General features: G+C 24.3%; 6 protein-coding genes across 18 annotated transcripts; 4 read left to right on the forward strand and 2 right to left on the reverse strand.

Annotated features, from left to right (window-relative positions):
* The first annotated feature begins 177 nt into the window (after nt 1–177).
* Nucleotides 178–2301, forward strand: LOC122851421. 3 transcript variants are annotated; one of them, XM_044150630.1, is made up of 6 exons: nt 178–451; nt 541–648; nt 738–864; nt 939–1097; nt 1192–1402; nt 1490–2301. In XM_044150630.1, the coding sequence occupies exons 1-5, from the start codon at nt 422–424 to the stop codon at nt 1194–1196; spliced, it is 429 nt and encodes a 142-aa protein (XP_044006565.1). In that variant the 5' UTR covers nt 178–421; the 3' UTR covers nt 1197–1402; nt 1490–2301. The 3 variants fall into 3 exon arrangements, with proteins under 3 accessions (XP_044006565.1, XP_044006563.1, XP_044006564.1); XM_044150628.1 differs by lacking the exon at nt 1192–1402; XM_044150629.1 differs by lacking the exon at nt 1192–1402 and having other exon boundaries at nt 939–1088.
* Nucleotides 2302–2305: 4 nt separating this feature from the next.
* LOC122851405 (solute carrier organic anion transporter family member 4A1) lies at nt 2306–7350 on the reverse strand. Its single transcript, XM_044150606.1, has 12 exons — nt 7078–7350; nt 6757–6979; nt 6256–6424; nt 5533–5674; nt 5298–5454; nt 5115–5217; nt 4232–4353; nt 3909–4163; nt 3643–3844; nt 3420–3567; nt 2966–3345; nt 2306–2898 (listed from the first exon to the last, which is right to left on the reverse strand). Exons 1-12 carry the CDS (start codon nt 7099–7101, stop codon nt 2721–2723), a joined length of 2103 nt encoding a protein of 700 aa, XP_044006541.1. The 5' UTR covers nt 7102–7350; the 3' UTR covers nt 2306–2720.
* Nucleotides 7351–10017: 2667 nt separating this feature from the next.
* Nucleotides 10018–12238, forward strand: LOC122851409 (beta-1,3-glucan-binding protein 1-like). Its single transcript, XM_044150611.1, has 8 exons — nt 10018–10243; nt 10407–10634; nt 10715–10923; nt 10996–11132; nt 11201–11367; nt 11439–11749; nt 11830–11931; nt 11990–12238. The coding sequence occupies exons 1-8, from the start codon at nt 10090–10092 to the stop codon at nt 12092–12094; spliced, it is 1413 nt and encodes a 470-aa protein (XP_044006546.1). The 5' UTR covers nt 10018–10089; the 3' UTR covers nt 12095–12238.
* A 21-nt stretch (nt 12239–12259) lies between these two features.
* Nucleotides 12260–12856, forward strand: LOC122851424. The gene is made up of 3 exons (XM_044150634.1): nt 12260–12371; nt 12455–12565; nt 12661–12856. Exons 1-3 carry the CDS (start codon nt 12351–12353, stop codon nt 12835–12837), a joined length of 309 nt encoding a protein of 102 aa, XP_044006569.1. The 5' UTR covers nt 12260–12350; the 3' UTR covers nt 12838–12856.
* Nucleotides 12857–12945: 89 nt separating this feature from the next.
* Nucleotides 12946–13829, forward strand: LOC122851425. The gene is made up of 3 exons (XM_044150635.1): nt 12946–13209; nt 13530–13627; nt 13710–13829. Exons 1-3 carry the CDS (start codon nt 13192–13194, stop codon nt 13825–13827), a joined length of 234 nt encoding a protein of 77 aa, XP_044006570.1. The 5' UTR covers nt 12946–13191; the 3' UTR covers nt 13828–13829.
* LOC122851402 (calcium-transporting ATPase type 2C member 1) lies at nt 13668–20603 on the reverse strand. 11 transcript variants are annotated; one of them, XM_044150594.1, is made up of 7 exons: nt 18962–19122; nt 16516–18870; nt 16337–16432; nt 16111–16252; nt 15943–16050; nt 13919–13957; nt 13724–13828 (listed from the first exon to the last, which is right to left on the reverse strand). In XM_044150594.1, the coding sequence occupies exons 1-7, from the start codon at nt 18998–19000 to the stop codon at nt 13821–13823; spliced, it is 2787 nt and encodes a 928-aa protein (XP_044006529.1). In that variant the 5' UTR covers nt 19001–19122; the 3' UTR covers nt 13724–13820. The 11 variants fall into 11 exon arrangements, 10 of the variants coding, with proteins under 10 accessions (XP_044006535.1, XP_044006529.1, XP_044006533.1 ...); XR_006373688.1 differs by lacking the exon at nt 13919–13957 and adding an exon at nt 15178–15451 and having other exon boundaries at nt 13755–13828; XM_044150600.1 differs by lacking the exons at nt 13919–13957; nt 18962–19122 and adding an exon at nt 20277–20599 and having other exon boundaries at nt 13668–13828.
* Nucleotides 20604–20876: the final 273 nt, after the last annotated feature.

Here is a 20876-nt window from a genome sequence, read left to right on the forward strand (position 1 = left end):
TAGTAATAAATTATTACTAAAAATAATTTAAATAATATAATTATTGATAGTAATTATTTTTTTAGTAAAAATAATATGATGTTTCTCCGATTTCCTCCGCATAATTCCGCATTTCTCCGACACACTCCGACATGTAATTTGAATTCCAGGTACTTGTCTATCTTCACGAGACACGAGCTGTTGCCTGTTGTCACGTCCGTCAACATGTTTTTATTTAACAGGTGTATTTCAAGTTTCAACATGTTTAGTTTATCAAAACGTGAGCTTAAAAAAGTATAAAATTAGACACTAATTAGACTGTGATTGGATATCAAAATTGGATTCCTATATTTCTGTTTGTATTAATTTTTTTTTAATTGATAAATTGACGGTAGAGTAATATCTAAAAAAATCAGATACAAATTTTAGAATTTAATTTACAATGAAACCATCAAACAATAAACGTCGAAAGGTTAGTCCAAAATAATTATTATACCATGCTCGTTAATTATACATCAAACTATATTGTTAAACATAAATATTTATGTATTTTTTTTACAGACATTTAATCAGGATTATGATCATCCATTCACTAAAAATGATAAATGTTTAATAAATAATAACACAAGTTATATTTCAACACAATCCTTAACTTATAAACGTAACAAGGTTAGTCCAAAAAAATAATAAACGTGTGTAAATAAATAATACATTGACTTGTTATTAAACATAAATATTTGTTGTTGTTTTTTTTTTAGATAGACCATGATGATTATGATGATTATTCATGTGACATAAGAATAATGAATGACTTTCTTAATGAAGATTGCCTGATGAAACTATTCACGTATTTGTCAACATGTGACAGACCCAAAATTGCATTGGGTATGATTATTAATAAATCAATAATTATTTGATTGAAAAATTTAATTAATAATGGTAATTTATTTGTACTTTAGTGTGTAAAAAATGGAATTATGCTCTTAATCGTACTTGGTCAAATGTGAAAAGAATTAAACTTTCTTATTGGGCATTTGATGATTGTCAAAATTTTTTCCAAAGAAATCCAACAATTGGTGGAGGATTTAAATTTTTATCATCATTGCTTGGTAAATGTGGTTTGTATTTAATAGAATTAGACTTGGCAGCCTTTGATTCGTCTAAATTAATGCATGTTATTAATGAATCTTGTCCAAATCTTGTGAAACTTAGGTTGAGATTTAGATATACTAAAAATGAAGAATTAGTTAATATATTTTCACGTATGTCTAAATTGAAAATATTAAAAATTATATTTCAAAATCGTTTTGCTATACCTGATACTGTACTTAGTTCATTGAGAGACGTTGCTGATACTTTGAATGAACTCAGTCTAGCAAGTTGGAATGAATGCAAATACGATCGTGAAATATCACATTTTTTAGTAAGTTAATAACTTTGTGTAGATGCAACAAATGAAAAATATTATTTTCACTTTTTAAATACTTGAAAATAATTATGTTTTTTACAGGTGATTCCTTACCTAGATGCCTTGGAACTAATTTCCCAATTAAATGCACTTCAACAAGTTGAATTTTTTGGTTTTAAAGTAAATCAATTATTAGACGGTTATCTAAAAAAATCTAGCATCAAATATCATAATCATCATCTTGTAATACAACCAGAAATTAAATGTAATTATGACGATCCAAGATTCAAATATTTTCTTGGAGATAACATTTATTCAAGATCACGATATAATATTAGAGATAATTACGAGACATTGGACATGTTTGATAGTGAAATTACAGATGATTTTTTATATAATATTGCTAATAATATAAATGGATTAAAAAAATTACGTGTATCATGTAAATGGGTAACTGATGTTGGTATAAAAGCAATTACTAAAATAAAGACATTGGAACGTCTTCTTCTGCGTTGCTCTGATAATGATCTCATCACTGACTCTTCAATTCAATTGCTCAAAAATCTGGAATATTTACATTTACCAGGAAGCAAAAATATTACTGATTATTCAGTCACGAAAATTGTTGAAAATTCTACAAAATTAAAATTTCTGTCATTTCTTGGCACTAGTGTAACTTCTGAATTCATCAAAAAAGCATCAAAAATATCAGCAAGTCGTGAAAAGATATTACATGTGTACTTTGATTCTGATGATTTTACGAATATGCTAAAATATGAATCACCATATTTTAGAATTTTTAAACTTGATCCAACTAATTCTGAACAACCTGATGCAATTATGTTATTTGGAGGATTAAAACAAATAAAACTTAATAATCGAATTATTTAGTTTAAATAAAAAATGCAAAATCAATGCTAATATTTGTATATATATTTTTCATAAAAAAATTTCAATTGAAATACAAAAATTATGTACCTAATTAGTAAAATAAAAAATAAAAAAAAGTGAACAATAATTTTATCATTTACCAACGATTTTAAATTATGCAATAAAACAATCAAAAATGTAAAATTTATTTTTACAATTATTAAATTATTAATACCTCATCATGATACTATTTTTTTTTTTAAATTTATTTATTATAAACATTTATTAATATTTAAACTATCATAAATTATTAAAGATCATATTTTTTCCTTTTTCAATATGGTCTTACTTAACAGACTCAGTCTTACACTTGTATGAGTAATAATAGCTATTGAATTAACAAAAATTTTACTATAAATAATCATTAAAAAAATTTGGTATATTAATTTTAATTTTTTGAATTTTATTTTGATTCAATTTGTAAGCTTTCAGAATGTATAATTGTTGCAATGGATTGTTGACCTTGATCAGGACTAATTCGTCTTCCAGAAATAGTACCAGGTGGTACATAACACCACCAAGCAAAAAAAAAGAAAATCAGTGATGTACATTTACCAATAAATGCAAGTGACAGCATATATCTAAGAAAAAAAAACATAAACATCGAGCATTTATAAAAAATAATAATAAATAAATAAAAACACAAACCTGCTCATGTAATAATTATCATACACAAGACAAGCACCTTGTCCTTGTGAATTATCATTCCAAAGAATACATGTGTCATCAATTAATGCACCAAATATTATTGGTGCTGGTATTGTACCAAGTATCCTTACTTTGATCCATTGTATACCAAGTGCAAATGATTTTTCTTCATCTCTAACAACTCTCAATGTTGCTGATAATGCTGGCATTGTACACATAAATGTCATCAACATATTACAAAATGCCAATATTACAAATATTTTTAAATATGAACATGTTGTACTGCAACTTGTGTTGATTGCTTCATACATCACAATATCACCTGACTGATTAATTATATTTTTTGATGTGTCATCAATACACGTACAATTTTTATAAACCTATTATTTATTTTTACATGAATTAATTAGTAATAATTAATTTATTGATTTTATTATAATTTTTATCAACTTACTTTAATGTCATTTATTGTTATTTCTTGTTGACATCCAGCATGACATGGTGAATAATATGTCACACCATTAACTCCACAAATTGGATTGAATTTTTTTGTTGTACATCCACATGCACTGTTACATGTGCTATTTAAATTAATTGGTTCTCTAAATAAAATTACATTATAATTAATATTTAATATGTTTATTTTTGTTTAGCTGGGTAATAAATGAATTAATTACTTGAAATTTTGGCTATATGGAACTGTTAATCCAGCAAAATCATTGTTTGGACAGGTAAGACCAAAACAGGCAGTGAAAATAATACAAATACCAGTTGAAATAATACAAAATTTAAGAATACCAGAGCAGGATAAATTCCAACGTTTTACTAAGTAGCCACCGAGAAATGTTCCACCACCACCAGCTGGTACAGTTACTAATCCTACATATTAACAATATTAATTAATTAATGAAAATTAAAATTATTTATTTTAATTTAAGCTTACCCATTAGTAGTGCTGCTGAACTTGCACTGACACTAAATTGATTTTCAATTAATTTTGGTAAAAATGCAGCAAAACCAGCAACCAATAGACCCTCACTTGAACCAGCAAGATTCAACATGAAAAAAGCTGGATTACTTAGTAATTGTTTTAAAGCACTTGGAAGTCCTTTGATATTTGAAAATCCATCACCAACTTGTTTACTATTTGATTTTTCATGAGCTTCTGAAATTTTTTCTTTTGCCAATTCTTTTGATCCTATAATAAAAATTTATTTAAAATTTTTTAATAATTAATTTTGAATATTGATAGAAAAAAAATATTACCTGGTAATACTGCAGGAAATGCTAAAATTGGAATTGCAATTATAAAACAAATAACAGCACTTGCTACAAATCCAATCCACCATGCTCCGATCCAAACATTACTCTCTGAAGTCATTCCAAGTCTAAAAAAGAGACACAATAAAATCATTATGGCAAATTAATAATTCCTCAATTTAAATTGATAAAATGTTAATTAATTTATCTGCCTATAAATTTTAATTACAAATAAATAAATAAATTACAATTTGTATTTAATTATTTAATATAAATTCCAATATAAATAATCCAATATTTATTTAACGAAAATTGAGAAGCCTCTGAGGATTTTATTGTCACATGGGCCAATTTTTTTTTGTTATTATTTCAACACCAATCCGTAAATTTATCCAATAAATAATGATTAAATATAAACCCCTGTGTGCCATTAGACTGAGTAATGCGATGAATTTAATAATAATAGGTGTTGGTGTACCTGCACTCTCGGTTGACATCCCCCAGGGATAATATCATCATTGTCTATATGTACTTGCTACATTTTATAATACATAAATCACCCTTATGAATGAAAAAAAAAAATAGAGGAATTCAAGTATTTAACACATCAATAATTTCACAATATTTTCGATAATTAAACATTTTTATAATTATTATTTTTATTGATGAAAAATATTGTTGAATGTTTAATAAATATGTGAATTGGAATATTAGTTTTTTTCTTTTTCATTTTAAAAATTATGATTTTTATTAGAGGTAATAAATTTAACGAAAAATTTAATAAAGAAAAAAAGTTTTTATATAAATTTTTGCTGTTTAAGTTTTCAATGATAATTTCTTGTGATTAATGGGGGGTGGTTGTGAATATATATTTTTTGAATCAACTTACGAGGCTGGATCTACGACCATAAAATCAGTGTAAATTTTTAATAATTCACCACCGATTACATAGCCAAGTGCTGGTCCAATGACAGCTGTTGTGTAATAAATTCCTGTAAAATAAATTATACATATTTAAAAATTATTTTTTGGGTAATTTATTATTTGTATTTTTTTTTTTTTTTTTTATTACCTAAATAAACTGATGACATTTTTTTTGAAACATTTTCATCGAGATAAGTAACACCCAGTGTGTAAAAAGGTGCTGCTCCGGCACCTTGTATTAATTGTGCAATGAAAAAAATAGCAAGATAAAATTCACTGTTGTTATCATCGAATGCGCAACTTGACTGAAATGTATTTTTATTATTAATTATTGGTTTGTTGATTTATTTTGATAGAGTTTTATTTATTTTACAGAGTTATACCTGAGTAGAGTTGTCAGGTATTGATAATTGTTGACAGAGATTTTCAGATTTTTTTATAGTTCTGTATGTGCCAGCTATGTATTGCGGGGATGCAAAAAGTATGCTTCCAATTCCGAGGATTAAAACACCTATGCCAATGTATCTATTTGAATAATAAATAAATATTCAAATAAGACATTTTCTTTTATGTATTAATTTAATAATAAACTTTTTCATGTAATTTTTTTTGCATTTGATTCTTCAAAATGTCAAGTTTATAATATAATGAATTTTGATAATTAATCTTAAAAATTAACAACAATAAATAAACAATTAAATTAAAAAATTTCCATCTACCCGGAAAAAAAATTAATTTTTCTATTTTATTTGTTAATTTTTTGTTGTTAAAATTTTTCAAGATTAATTATAAAAATTTATGACTCAATAAACTTGATATTTCAAGTGAACTAATGGAAAACGAATCAATTTGAAAAGTCTATTTGAAAACGTAGGAACGAATTTTGAATTTATGATTTTTTTGTCATTACGGTTCGCTATACACATTACGCGCTGACTCTCAATGAAAACAAAATAAAAAAAATAAAAAATACGACAATTTGATAATCATATTCTACGTTACAAATTAAACAAGACATTAATCAAACCCTGTATTTTTTATTTAAATTTTTTTTAGTTGGCTTAATTCAAGTATAACAAAAAAAACTAATTTAAAAATAAACTCACTTTGGTTTCGATGCACTCGTTCGACCTCCAAGATAACTAACAGGAACCAAAAGTAAAAAACTAGCAATATCATAACCACCAGCAATTAATCCAGTTTGTTTAGAAGTTAAATCAAATCTTTTTTCAATTGTTGTTATAACAACATTGATAAATCCATTAACAATAATTCCTAAAAAAAAAATAAATTTCAACTCGTTATCAAATTTATAAAATTATTTCTTTTATAACTTTTTCAATATGATGAAACAAATTGAGACACTTCAAAGCTTTATTAGTGTGAGGCTTTAGAGGCTCTATATTGTAATCTTGCTATTGTTCATCAATTTGTTCAATTATCATTTATCCCGCCGGTCTGACAATTTTTACAATCATCATGCAAAATATTTCATCTATTAATTTATTACATTTATTTATTATTTAAACTTAATTTAATTTTTCAATTACACTTATAAATCAACAATATATATATTATTTATTAATTTAATATAGTAATTTTTTTACCTTGCAATGAACCAGCCCAACACAAGAAAAATAATGCCCATTTTGCTGTTCTAAATTTTTGTAAATAAGACGGCCGATAGTAAAACAAACCACACAATAATTTTTCATCAATATTTTTATCATTCACATTGTTATCTTCCTTTAATTCTAAATTTTTTATTTCCAATTTATCTCCAGTATCCAATATACTCGGTAAATTATCGTGTAAATCCGAAACTCCGGTCTGTAAAATTTTTCAAATCGAAAAAATAGAAAATTATCAATAAAAATAGAAAACGAAAATTATTTATAAATAACAAATAAATTATTTATAAAACTTACACTAAATGTAAATTTATCCCGCATTTTAGAAATCACTTAAAAATAATAATTAAATTTAAAAAAGAAAAAAGAAATTATTTCACTTTGATAAATTTTTCTAATTTACGTCATATTAATTAACTTGATAGAAGTAATTGTAAATGAATTTAAAAAATGTATAAATAAAAATTTAATTGTATAAAAATATAATGTAAATTTTTTTGATGATGTCCAGAGTGTGTAACTGCTTGTAACTACTGCGAGCGACTGAGAATCAGGGAGAGATGAGAGAAGAGAGTTGGTGTATACTGTCGTGAGTTTTATCCGATTAGATATTGTGTTGATAGTATTACAGGGTGATAGAGAAAAACCAGAAAAACATTTTAAAAAATAAAGAGAAAGGGAAAAATCTAGTGCCTATATATTTAACAACCCCCAGTTTTTATCTAAAAAAATATAATCTTATCTTTTGCTCTCAATATCGCATTTTAAATAACGAAACAACGAGAAAATAAAATAGTTTTTTTTTTTTTTTCCATCCAGACATAAGACGTGAATTAATATTTGGCAAAAACGGTCACTTCCGGATGCCTACAAATTTTGCAATAAGACATCCAATTTAAAAAATAAAAAATAAAATTTACTTTTTTCTTAAACTACTTGTTAAATTATTTTTAAAAAAAAATTAAATATTTTTTAAATTATTTAATAAATTGCTCTAAATAAAATATAAGCTACATGTTTTAAATAACTCGATAAATTATTATAAATAATTTTTTTAAACAACTTGATAAATTATTTTCAAAAAATTATTAATTTTTTTTTTTAAATTAGCTCACAAATTCATCTAAAAAATTTAATAAAAAATTTTTTTTTCAATTTTGAATAAACACATAACATGTGTTTAATATTTTATTTATAAATTTTTTTTTGAAAAATTGTTTATCATGTAAATAAATATTTATGTAAACACAAATAAATATATTCCAAAGGGTTATACAGATGCCACGCGATAAACCGACAATAAATTACATAGAATTAGTATTATTATTATTATAATATGAAAAATCTATATGTATATATAAAACAGCTACAAAAAGAGAGATGTAATATAATAAAAAAAAAAAAAACCATAGAGACAGAAAATTGTTTGAACTCTTGAAATCGAGGGAGCGATATATATTTTTGACGCGTGACATACACGAGTATATATTGGTTCTCCGATAACGAGATTTTATTTTTTTATTTTTCAATAAAAATAATAATGAAAAAAGAGTTTTTTTTTTTTCAATTTACTTACAATCAATATTTGCATTTTATTCATTAAACATTTTTTTTAATTTTAAAATCACTTGTCAGACTGAAAATTTGTCGGTTGAATTTTCAAACATTTTTTTTTTAAATTAAAAATTAAAGGTACGGATAATATTTAAATAAAATAACTTGTTAAATATTTGATAATATTAGTTTATCACTGATTGTAATACGAAATAAAAAAAATAAATTATAATGGGTTTATTGGCGTCATCCTCGAAGCAACATGAGACAAAAAATTAAAAAATAAAAAAAAAAAAAAAAGGTGCGAATGAACTGTAATCGCTAACAAACAGAATAATAGATGTATATATTTGAATTGTTTATATATGAATGTAATGATGCATCAAGTGAATCTTCAATTCCCCTTACATTTAAATATTTCCTCATCGAAATAATAAATAATTTTTTGAACTGTAAAATTTTGTATATAAAATTAATTTGAAATTGTTTTTTTTTTCGTTTTTAATTTTCAATGTTATTAATTATTTTTATAATTGATTTATTAATTATCATGCAGAGAATGATATAATGATGAATGGAAATTTCGAAAATTAAATTTAAAAATTATATAAATATTTGCACAAAGTAATACGTGACTATGCATTATCAAAATGATTTATTTAAATACTGTTTAATCGTAAAGTCTCTCGTTTTCACACGAAGACATTATTTGACCGTGAAGAATTTACGGTTGACTTACATTAAAAAAGGTGAGAATATTTTTTTTTTTTTTTTCTATTATATGTAGTGTACAAAAGAGAGTGAAAAAAAAGAGGCGAGTTTTAAATGATTTACGTTGGGATAAAATTCTTTAAAAGGGATACACCCATAGGTGTAAATAAAAAAGGGTCGAGGGATGAATATAATACATGATAAATTTAAAATTTATAAATAAACTATATTGTAATGAAAAAAAATAAATAAATAAATAAATATAGTTTATAGTTAGACAAGTCAGTTATAAAAATTGAAATTGAAAAAAAAATTTTAAAATTTAAAAAACTCAAAAGTAAATGTAATAATATAAATAAAATAGTATATTTAAAATTTACTCATTAATTACTCTTAATTAACAATAAAAAAAAAATAGGAAAAAAATAGGAAGAAAATTTATCTTTGAATTTATTATCCACATGATGAGAGACAAAAGAAAAGAAAAAAAAAAAAATTCACATTTTTTTGTTTATTTTTCGGCTTGAAATTATTTAATTTTTTAAAAACAATAATAATAATAATAAATAATAGACAAGTGGTTTTTACAAGTGTTTATTTTGTTGGTAAAAAAGAGGAGAAAAAAGGGGAGGGTAAGTGTTTAAGAGATTTAAGGGTTGAATTTTTCATCGTCTTAAGTTGAAAAGTCAGTGACCTCCAGACTTCTAATTATGACACTTGACACAGACTGTTAAAATTTTTCTTTATATAAAATTACACGTGAAAAAGTAAAAAATAAAATTATTTTTATGCATTATATAAATTTTTTTTAACTATAAATAAATAAAAATGAATAAAATAAAGAAAAAGAAAAAATCATGCAGATAATATTTAAAAAAAAAATTGAAAATAAATATCTGGAAGACTTGAAGACCTTCAGTATATTATATTCCTCCCCACTTTGACATTGCAATTTATATTTATAGATATTTATACAGTCAACAACTTTTCCTTGTTATATTTAAGAAAAAAAATTAGCTCAGTTCGATTGAGACATCATCGAAGATGAAGAGAATAATAATATTTTCTACTCGTCATATTTATCTTATTTTATTGTTAATTTTTTTAATTATTATTAATGATATTTATTGTGTTTATACTCCACCTCAAGCTAAAGTAGAACCTCTGCATCCTAAAGGAATCAGAATATCAATTCCAGGTTTGTTGAAAGTTGATTTTTTATTTTTTCAATTTATTTCTTTTTTTTCTTTATAAATGAATAAAATATTAATTAAATGAATGAAATTTACTTATTTATTATTTATAAATTGTGTTTCAATGCTTCATTAAATTTTAAGCATAATATTATTATATTTTTTTAGATGAAGAGGGAATATCACTGGTTGCATTTCATGTTAAATTCAATGAAGAATTCAGTGGTATTGAGGCAGGAACAATAGCTCGAGATATCCTCAGAATAAAAAAAGGAAGATGGACTTATGAAGATTTTACAACAGAGCTTAAAACTGGTGATATTGTTTATTATTGGATTCATGTTGTCTACGATGGTCTTGGATATAATCTTCTATTTCAAGAGCATCATGTCACAGGTCAATTATTATTTATACATACTCAATGATTATTTATTTAATACTGATAACTTTTATTCATTTTTTTTTTTTATCAACAGATTTTTATAATCGTGATGGAAGCAAGATCATCATTGACGATAGTAACATTGTCGACGGAAGTGACTGCAGAGCATCAGCAACAAAAATACTTGATATATCAACTGGCAATTTAAAAAATATTTGTGCTGGTAAATATATATTGAATGATAGCTTTGAACATCTTAATAATTCAATATGGAAAATAAATGAAGAATTTTCAAAAAGACCAGTAAGTTATATGAAAATTATTTATTTTATTTGATAATTTAATTTAAAGAATTTTTTGTAATTATCATTTTAGGATTATCCATTTTCTGTATTTAGAAATAATAAAAAAAATGTTGAAATTAATAGAGGAAATCTTTATTTAAAGCCAACAATTGTTGAACAAGAATTACCAAATGATTTTGTTCGTCATGGAACCCTGACACTACAAAAGTAAAAATGTTGTTTTAATTTTCATTTATAATATTTAATTTGTTTTAATTATATTTTTATTTTTAAAGTTGTACAAGTGAGCTTGGTACACCAGATTGTAGCCGTGAAGCACGTGGACGTTATATATTACCACCAACATTTTCTGGATCTGTTGATACAAGTAAATCAGTTGCATTTTTATATGGAAATATTGAAATACGAGCAAAATTACCAAGGGGTGATTGGATATATCCAAGTAAGATATCTAATTAATCAATAGCCCAATTATTGTTATAAAATTATTCTTTTTGTATTGTTTAAACAAAGTATTGGCATTGGAACAGGCAGAAAAATCATTGGTTATAAGCCCTCAACTTAGAATAGCATCATCAGTTGGAAATGCTGTATTAAATTCTCCAGCTGGAGCTGATATTAGTGGACATGTACTGAGTGCTGGACCAAATAAAATGACTCCAGGTGATACTGGTACCCTTGATAATCCACAACGTTTTGGAATGGAACTATGGTCAAATGAGTATCATACTTATCAATTAGAATGGAGAAAAAATCGTATTATAACTCGTGTTGATGACATTGAATATGGATCATTTGTCACTGGTTCAACATTTGATAAACCAGTAAAATACTTTAATTTATTTATTGTTTATGATAATTTATTGATAATTATATCCTATTTCTTTTTTTTTTTTTTTCAAAGATGTTTTTAAAACTTGCTGTTGGTGTTGGTGGATTAACAGAATTTCCAGACATGTCGTCAACAGATAAATACTCGAAACCATGGCGTAATGTTGGATCACAGGTAAATTTTAATTATTTAATTCATTTAACATTGGGTAATTTGTAATTTTATTATTCAGGCACTTTTTGATTTTTATAATTCAACTAATTTGTGGTCACCAAGTTGGATTGAAGAATCAAAAGATCTCCAAATCGATTATGTCTTAATTAAAGCTCTTGATTAATTAAAATTTCTAATGGAATAAAATTTATATAATAATTGTATTGTCATTAGTGACTAAATGAATTTCAAAAATATCTTAAAATTGTAACTGAAAAAAACTCAATTTAAATATGAAATAAAATTTTAAATTTATCATCTCAACGATGACTTTCACTATCATGTTTTTTATTTTTTACTACAGAAGTAAATGACTTTCAATTTTTATATTCATCAGTCAAGTTTGTAGCCAGTGTAGTGATTTAATTTACCTCATAATTATGGATTTAAAATTATCACTGGTAAGTAAAAAAAAAATAAATATAAATAAATAAATTAAACTGTTTATTGTTTAACTAAAAAAAAATAATATTTTTATACGTAGATTATTATTTTTCTAACGATGACAGTGACACCATCATCATCAGGTCCAGTATTATCATTAATACATAATGTCATTCAAGGCAATCTTGTCGGTGTTCCAGTTATCCACGAGGTTAATTATTACAACAAAAATTAATAATAATCTATTTTAAAATATCTAATCCTTAAAAATTGAGAAGAAATATTTTTTTAATATTTAATTTCCAGCATACAGAGTGGAATTTTAATCCAAATGATGGATTAAAACGTAGAGTTCAGTATGAGGCATTGAATGGTCATCGAGGAGAAGATTTAATATCTCGATTGGGAATGAGTTCTAGCCATGAAGGTCCTTGGGGTGTAAAAGTATCAAAAGTTCAACCAGCTGTTAAATATAGTTCCTAAAAACCAAAACTATATTTAATTTAAAAATAAATTTTGAAATATAAAAATTAAATCTATACTGTTATTATTATTGTATAAATTATTGTAGTAATATTACGTCTTAAAATTCACTAAATATATATTGCCCCACAAGAAAGTGGAACTCAAACACGTATGACTTTCACCTGGTGGTACCAACGTTCAGTGTGTTCATTACGTATCGAAACTTTTCTTTCTCTAAACACAAAATTCACAGATCACAGTCTTATTTTATCAATGACATCTGTCAAATAACAACTATAATAAATTTTGTGGTTTTAATAAATTATTATATTTTTCAATCTACAAATTTATTATAAATAAAATTGATAAATAATGGATAAATTATATTTTGTAAGTAGATACAGAAAAAAGAAGAATAAATAATCATAATTTTAATGTTATTTTTATTATAATTAAATAAATATCAAATTAATTATTGGGTTAAATAAACATTCATAATAATTAATAACTATTTATTATTTTATTTAGTTATTTTTAAACAAATTGGCCAAGGTTTTTTGTGTACCGTTATTAAGAGACTTTGTACTTTCGAGACTTTGTACAAGTCACTCAGCCATTAATTTAAATTAAAATTTAAAAAACATATAGATAGTGTTGTTATTATTATTATAAACAATATTACTAAATAATTTAATAATTTTTTTAAATAGTTTTTCATGGTGATTGTGTTGATGTTTGCATTGTTAATATCAGCAAATGACGCATCAATTGCTGAACCAAAGGCTCCAAATTTTCAATATTTTGAAAGGTAATTTAAGTGTTATTTTAAATAAATAAGTTTTTAAATATTAGTAGTGATTATTATTATTTATTTTAATGATTATTATTAGACCAAAATATCGATATCCTTATTATGATGAACATGGACGTGGACGACTTCTTTATGGATATGGAGGAGCTGATTTATATGAATATCGTACATACAGTGCACTTGAAGGAATTCATTGACCTTTAATAAACAAAATAAAAATTTATCATTATTATTTATCAATAAATACATTGTTAATAAATAACTGCTTTATATTGATTTTTAATTTACCAAATAAAATTATCTTCACGAGATCAATAATTATTAATGCTGTTGACAAAAAAATTGTTGATGGAATCAAATGACATACCAAGCTACAAACTTACATTTTTAAAATTAATTAATAAATAATCTAATTTTATAATAATAAAAAATAAATATTTTTAAAAAATTCTAAAAAGCTTTTATATTTTGTTTTTTTTGTTTATAATTTAAAATTTATTAATCAAATAAATTTATGAAATAAATTCTACATTTTTTTTTATTAAAAACAAATAAAAATTATTATATTTTTAACTTAATTTAATTTTTAATTTTTAAATATGTCATTGGAATTTTATTAGCTTTTTTTTTCCATTAAATTATAGCACCAATTGAAATTTATTTTAAATTTTTGAATCTTGTTACATATTGACATGATTATTAGAATTAATGAGACATTATAAAATTGATATTAACAAGATTTCAAAATTAATTGCTCTATTGCACTGATATTTGAGCACCAAAAAAAAAAAAATATAATACAAATAAAATAATTATTGAAGCATTTAACATTTGGCATTAAAATTGTAACAATAGTATTTTTAAATTTAAATTAAGGAATGATGAAAGTAGCTTGATTAATATTAAAAAAACATCTAAATGACATGGACAGCTCATTTTAAGTGTGTATATTAAATTCACAAATGTGCAAGTCACTTAAAAATTAATTAATTATTTATTTTAATTAAAAAAAAAAAGCATTAAATTATTGTAGAATTTAATATTGAATACAATATTTTGAGAATAGTATAAAAAGGGATTCTCACTACTACTCACAATGTGCTATTTAATTTTACGAATAAAATTTAAATTCACAAGTTAATTTCCAACAAAAAAAACAATCAATCAATCAATCAATTACAAAAAAAAAAAAGAATAAATAAATTATTTTCAATTATTAATTCATGAAAATACTGTGCGTTTTTTTTTAATTATTATTTTAATATTTGTAAAAAAAAAATTAACTTGTGATGTTTGAATTTAAATGTGTGTGATAGTTTTTTTTTTTTTTAAGATTACAAATTTGTATCTAAATAAAAAAATGTGCTACTTGCTAAAATACTTTCATGATAAATGATCAAGCTGCTCGTTTTTTTTAAATGATTATAATTATTTTGTAATATTAACAATTAACATTATATTTTAGCTAATTTAACATGAATTATTCAATGGACATTTGTGATTAATGAAGTGATTAATGTTTCGTTTTTTTTTTTTTTCAAACTTACTTTTATCCTGCGAATGATTATTATTTTATTAGTATTTTATTTTCATTAGTTTATATTGTGTTTAATGTTGATTTTAATGAAGTTGCTGATGAGTCCAGCTCGTGTTAATTGCATTCCAATTATATTCCATGCATTGTTGATTATCCAATATTCCGTAATTTCCATTTATTAATTTACTATTTTCTTATATTTTTAAAATTATATTTTAAATGTTTTTCTTATTTTTTTTCAATGAATTCGGTTGGCGAGCAATTTGATTTCGCCTTCTTGCATTCTGTAAATTTATCGTAGCGCTTAACAAAATTTACAATTTTTTTTTTAAATAAGATACAAATTCGTACACACATCTATACACACAACACTCATTAGCAAACAATCAACAAAGCTATTAATAAACAACGTGCAAATCTCGAGTCTTTTTTTTTTGATATTATTATTAATTCATAAAATTGAATTTAACCATATGATTTATTAATTAATTTATGTTTTTCGTATTATATTGTTTTAAATCTCTCATTTTTTTAAATATTTATTTCCTGGTTATATATAAAAACTGTGTGCAAAAGAGAAAACGAAATTAAAAGAAAAAAAATAAAAATTAAATCATAAAATTTAAACAGAAAAAATCCAAGCTGAGAAACTACTTGTATTATGATTTGTTATTATTTTTTTTCTTTTTTTTATTTTCGTTACTCCGTGCGAGCAATTATTCGGTTTTATCCTCGCCGGATTGTAATTGTCATACAAAGTCCAATTCCGACTTACTGTAGTACCGTCCACTTGCACGTCTGCGTTCCCATTGTCGTTCCAGGAATTTTTTAATTTCACTTATGATAAATACACTTGATGTCAATGCCACCAAAAATACAATATCTATGAAAAAAAAAAAAAGAATTAAATAAAATTTTAAATAATGCTTATTGCTAATAATACCTTTTGCTGTGAGTGCTTCTGTTTGAAAAACTCGTTGAAGTGGAGGAAAATAAATGACCAACATTTGACCAACAACTGAGAGTGTAACAGCAATTAAAAACATTTTATTGCTAAGAAATCCAATGCTGAATATTGATTTTGTCTAAGAAAAATAAATAAATTATTATTTAAAAAATATTTGTTGTTATTAATTGATTAATAATAATAATAATAATTGAAAATTTACTTGTGAACGACAACTGAGTGCATTGAACATATCGAAAAATACAAAACAAGTGAATGTCATTGTTGTATCACGAGCAGTAATTCCATTTGATGTCATCTAAAAAATAAATAAATACAATGATGATGATGATGATCAATTAAATTAATATATACCTATATTTAAAAATAATAATTTTATACCTCACGATTGTATACCCAAAGTGTACCAAGAATAATAATAACAGCTGACAATAAAACATTGATTATTAAATTTTTAGTAATCATTGGTTCTTTTGTATCTCTTGGTTTTTGTTTTAAAACATCTTTATCAACTGGTTCAACACCTAAACTTTGTGCTGGTGGTCCATCCATAATAATATTAATCCATAATATTTGCATGGCATTTAATGGATTTGGTATACCCATTAATGTTGCAAGTGCAATAAGTGCCAATGCTGATATACTTGTACTCAATTGAAATCTAACAAAATTTCTAATATTATAAAATATACCTTTTCCTTCTTCAATAGCAGCAATAATTGTTTTAAAATCATCATCAACAAGTATCATATCAGCAGCTTCTTTACAAACATCTGTACCATTTTTACCCATTGCAATACCAATATCAGCTTTTTTTAATGCAACACCATCATTAACACCATCACCAGTCATACCAACAATATGACCACATTTTTGTAATGCTTTAACAATTGATAATTTATGTTTTGGTGTAACACGATAAAATACACATACATTATCAATAATTTGTTCAAATTCATGTTCATTTGTTGTATCAATTTCATCACCAGACATTATTCTCATGTGTAATGTATCAAGACCAATTGCACTTGCAATTGCACTTGCTGTTTCTTTAGCATCACCAGTAACCATTTTAACTTTAACACCACTATTAACAAGTAAACTAATACAATCACGTACACCATCTCTTGGTGGATCACATATTCCAATAAGACCAACATATACTAAATCTTGTAATGATGTACCACGTGCTAATCCAATAACTCTTAAACCTTGTAAACCAATTTCATGTGCTTCAGCTAAAAATTCTTGATCTTTTTTTTGATTTAATGGATATAATTGTCCATTTGATGAATATTTTGTACATTGTGGTAATATTTTTTCAATAGCACCTTTTGCAAAAAAAATTTCTTGTCTATCATCAGTATATTTTGATGTACATTTAACAGCCATCATTTTTTGTTCAGATGAAAATGGATATTCTTGTAAACGTAAATATTTATCAGATACACCATAAAGACCATATTTCATTGCAGCAACAATAATAGCACCCTCAGTTGGTTGTCCAAGTAATGTATCATTTTGTATTATTGCATTATTACATACTGATCCAACTTCAAGTAATGTTGTCATTGATATACGTGCTAAATCATTATTATCACATTTACGTATACGTACATCACCTTTATCATTATAACCAGTACCAGTTATATCAGCAGTATATCCTTCAGGTGTTACAATTATTGTTGCTGTCATTTCATTTTTAGTTATTGTACCAGTTTTATCTGAACATATTACATTAACACAACCAAGTGTTTCAACTGTTGGTAATTTTTTAACAATAACTTTTCTTTTAGCCATTCTCATAACACCAAGTGCAAGTGTTACTGTTACAACAATTGGTAAACCTTCTGGTATTGCAGCAACAGCTAAACTAACACCAATTGTTAACATTTCAAGTAATGGCTTATTTTGTATCCAACCAAGTAACATTATAAAACCAATAATACAAAATGAATAAAATGATAATTGTGTACCAAGTATATCCATACTTCTTTGTAATGGTGTTTTTGGTGCTTCTTCAGCTTGCATCATTGCAAATACTTCACCAAATTCACTTTTTTCACCTGTATTTATAACAATACCTTTACCATTACCACAACGTACAAGTGTACCCATAAATGCAATATTTTTTTTTGATGATTGTCCATTTGTTTTTAATAATGGTGCTGTTGATTTTTGTGATGGTTCAGTTTCACCAGTTAAACTACTTTCATCAATTGCCAAATCAATTGCTTCATAAATACGTATATCTGCTGGTACACGATCACCAATATTTAATAATACAATATCACCTGGTACTAAATCACGTGCTAAAAATGATTCAACTCTACCCTCACGACGACAATGACATGTTGGTGGTACTAATTTTGTTAATTCTTGTAATGATTTTTCTGAACGATATTCTTGAACAAATGCAACTGTTACAACTATTATTATTGCTACTGTTATACTAACTGCATCATCATATTGTTTCATACAAACACTAACAAATGCTGAACCAAGAAGCAATAAAATAAGAGGATTTTTAAATTGTTCAACATATTTTTTCCATGTTGGTTCTTCATCTTTAACTGTTAATTCATTGTGTCCAACAAGTGATCTTCGTTGTTCAGCTTCTTGCCACCAAAGACCTGTTCTTGTATCAACATGAAGTTTTGCAGCAACCTCCTCAGCACCAAGACTGGAGGCTTCAGCTGTTGATAACCACATATCTGGTACCTCTACTTTTTCTTCCTAAAAAAAAATATAAACAAATCATTTTAATCATACAGCTTGAATCTATTTTTATTTTTACAAATCATCACAATTAAAAAAACAAAAAAACCTGGAGTAAATGAAATACATGTCCTTTATATTTACGCATTGATCTAAATCTTCTTAAATTAAAATCCAGGATTAATTATTTTTTTAATTAACAACAGATTGTTGTTAATACAAATTTAACATATAAATTTTACAACGTCAAGAAGTTGATCAATTTGTGACGCGATAAAAACCACGTATATATTGTATTTTTATAATCATAAAAAAAAAAAAAAAATAAATAACGATAAGAATTGAGTAATAAAACATTGTTCTCTCTAACCTTATGAATTCATATTTTTTTTTTTCCTTTAAATTTGTATTATCAGCTTTTCAAAATATCTCAAAGTCATTCACCAAGTGTTGGTTACTAACACAGTATTAAAAAAAAATAATAACAAATGTCCTTGTTTATTTTTTTTTTCCTGTTTCTATTGTTGATTAAATTATTCAATATCCGGATAATTTAATTAGTTTAACAATATAATAACAATACAAAATTATTGATTATTATTTCAACAATACACCTGGATAATTATGTCAATAATTATTTTAAAAAATATATTTAAACGAAATCATTTAAAATGTAGAATGTATGCACTTGTTGTCATGAGTAATTATACTAATTTTAATTATAATCATAATTTAAATGGACTAATAGGCGGCAACAGCTAAATGTCATGTAGACATTTACATTTTTACTCCAAAAAAAAAATAGACACGTAAATAAAAAAAATAACATCAAAGTATAACGCATGCGCAATTATCAGGATGAGAGTTTGATTTTTAAATGAGAAATTTCGAGAACAACAACAAGGTTAAAATAAAAAAATTTTGGAAAAAAACAATATCATGATTTGGTGGACTTTATTGGACTACATAATGGAATATTTTTGAAATATTTTTTTTTGATATTTAAATAAATATTGTTGATGTTTTTGTACACGTGTTGAAATGCTAAAAAACATTTTAATGTTCATTGAACTATCTGGAGCAAGCTAGGTCAATCGATACTTCCAACCAGACATGAATTTTACCTTTTCGCAAAATCCACGTCAACCTTTTTCCTCATTTTTTATTTATTTATTATTATTATTGCTAAATATTTATTTATTTTTTTATTATTAACTTATTATACTTTTTATTTCAAAATAAAGTTACAATTTAAGCTGACAATTTAAATAAAAATATGTAATTTAATTAGTGTTATCCAATTTGTAGATAAAATAAAAAATTTAATTTAATTATAATAATAATTTATTTACGGTATTTATTTATTGTAATTATTTATATTTTTAATTTGATAAATAAATAAATAAATAAATTAAATAACTTACCTCTTCAAAACCCATCCTCTGATTTATGGCTGTATTTTTTTTTGAAATTTTTTTTGTCTATCTTGCGGTAATTTAAATTGACTAATTAATTATTAATTAAATTAAAAACTGATGAATATTTATTAATCAACATTTTAATAATAAATATGATGAGTTTTGAGAAATTATTCTAAACATCAAGTGAAACACTGTGTGTGTTGCAAAACTGCGCCTGGTCACCTTTTTTTTTTACCCACCTTTACCTTGAATGTACTCGTTCTTATACTACTCAAACCAATGAAAAAAAATTGTAATAAAAAGTAATAAAAAATATCAACGTATCCGGCGCACTCAACATTACCTCCCAACAATCACTCTGGAGATATACCTTCAATTATTGACGTTGAAAAATAAATTGAATTGAAACAAAAAAAACGAAAAAAAAAAGTCTCTTCCAATGGTTGATTTTAAAGAAAATAAATATTTTTAATTTAATGATAAAAAGTTTTATAAATAATTAAATTAAATAATTAAAAATCATTAAAATGTCAGTCAATTTAATTAATTTTATTTATTTAAAAATATACATGTGAAAAAATATTTAATCTTGATATTTTTTTT

The sequence above is a fragment of the Aphidius gifuensis genome, linkage group LG3 (genome assembly GCF_014905175.1).
Source record: "Aphidius gifuensis isolate YNYX2018 linkage group LG3, ASM1490517v1, whole genome shotgun sequence".
Lineage (NCBI taxonomy): Eukaryota > Metazoa > Arthropoda > Insecta > Hymenoptera > Braconidae > Aphidius > Aphidius gifuensis.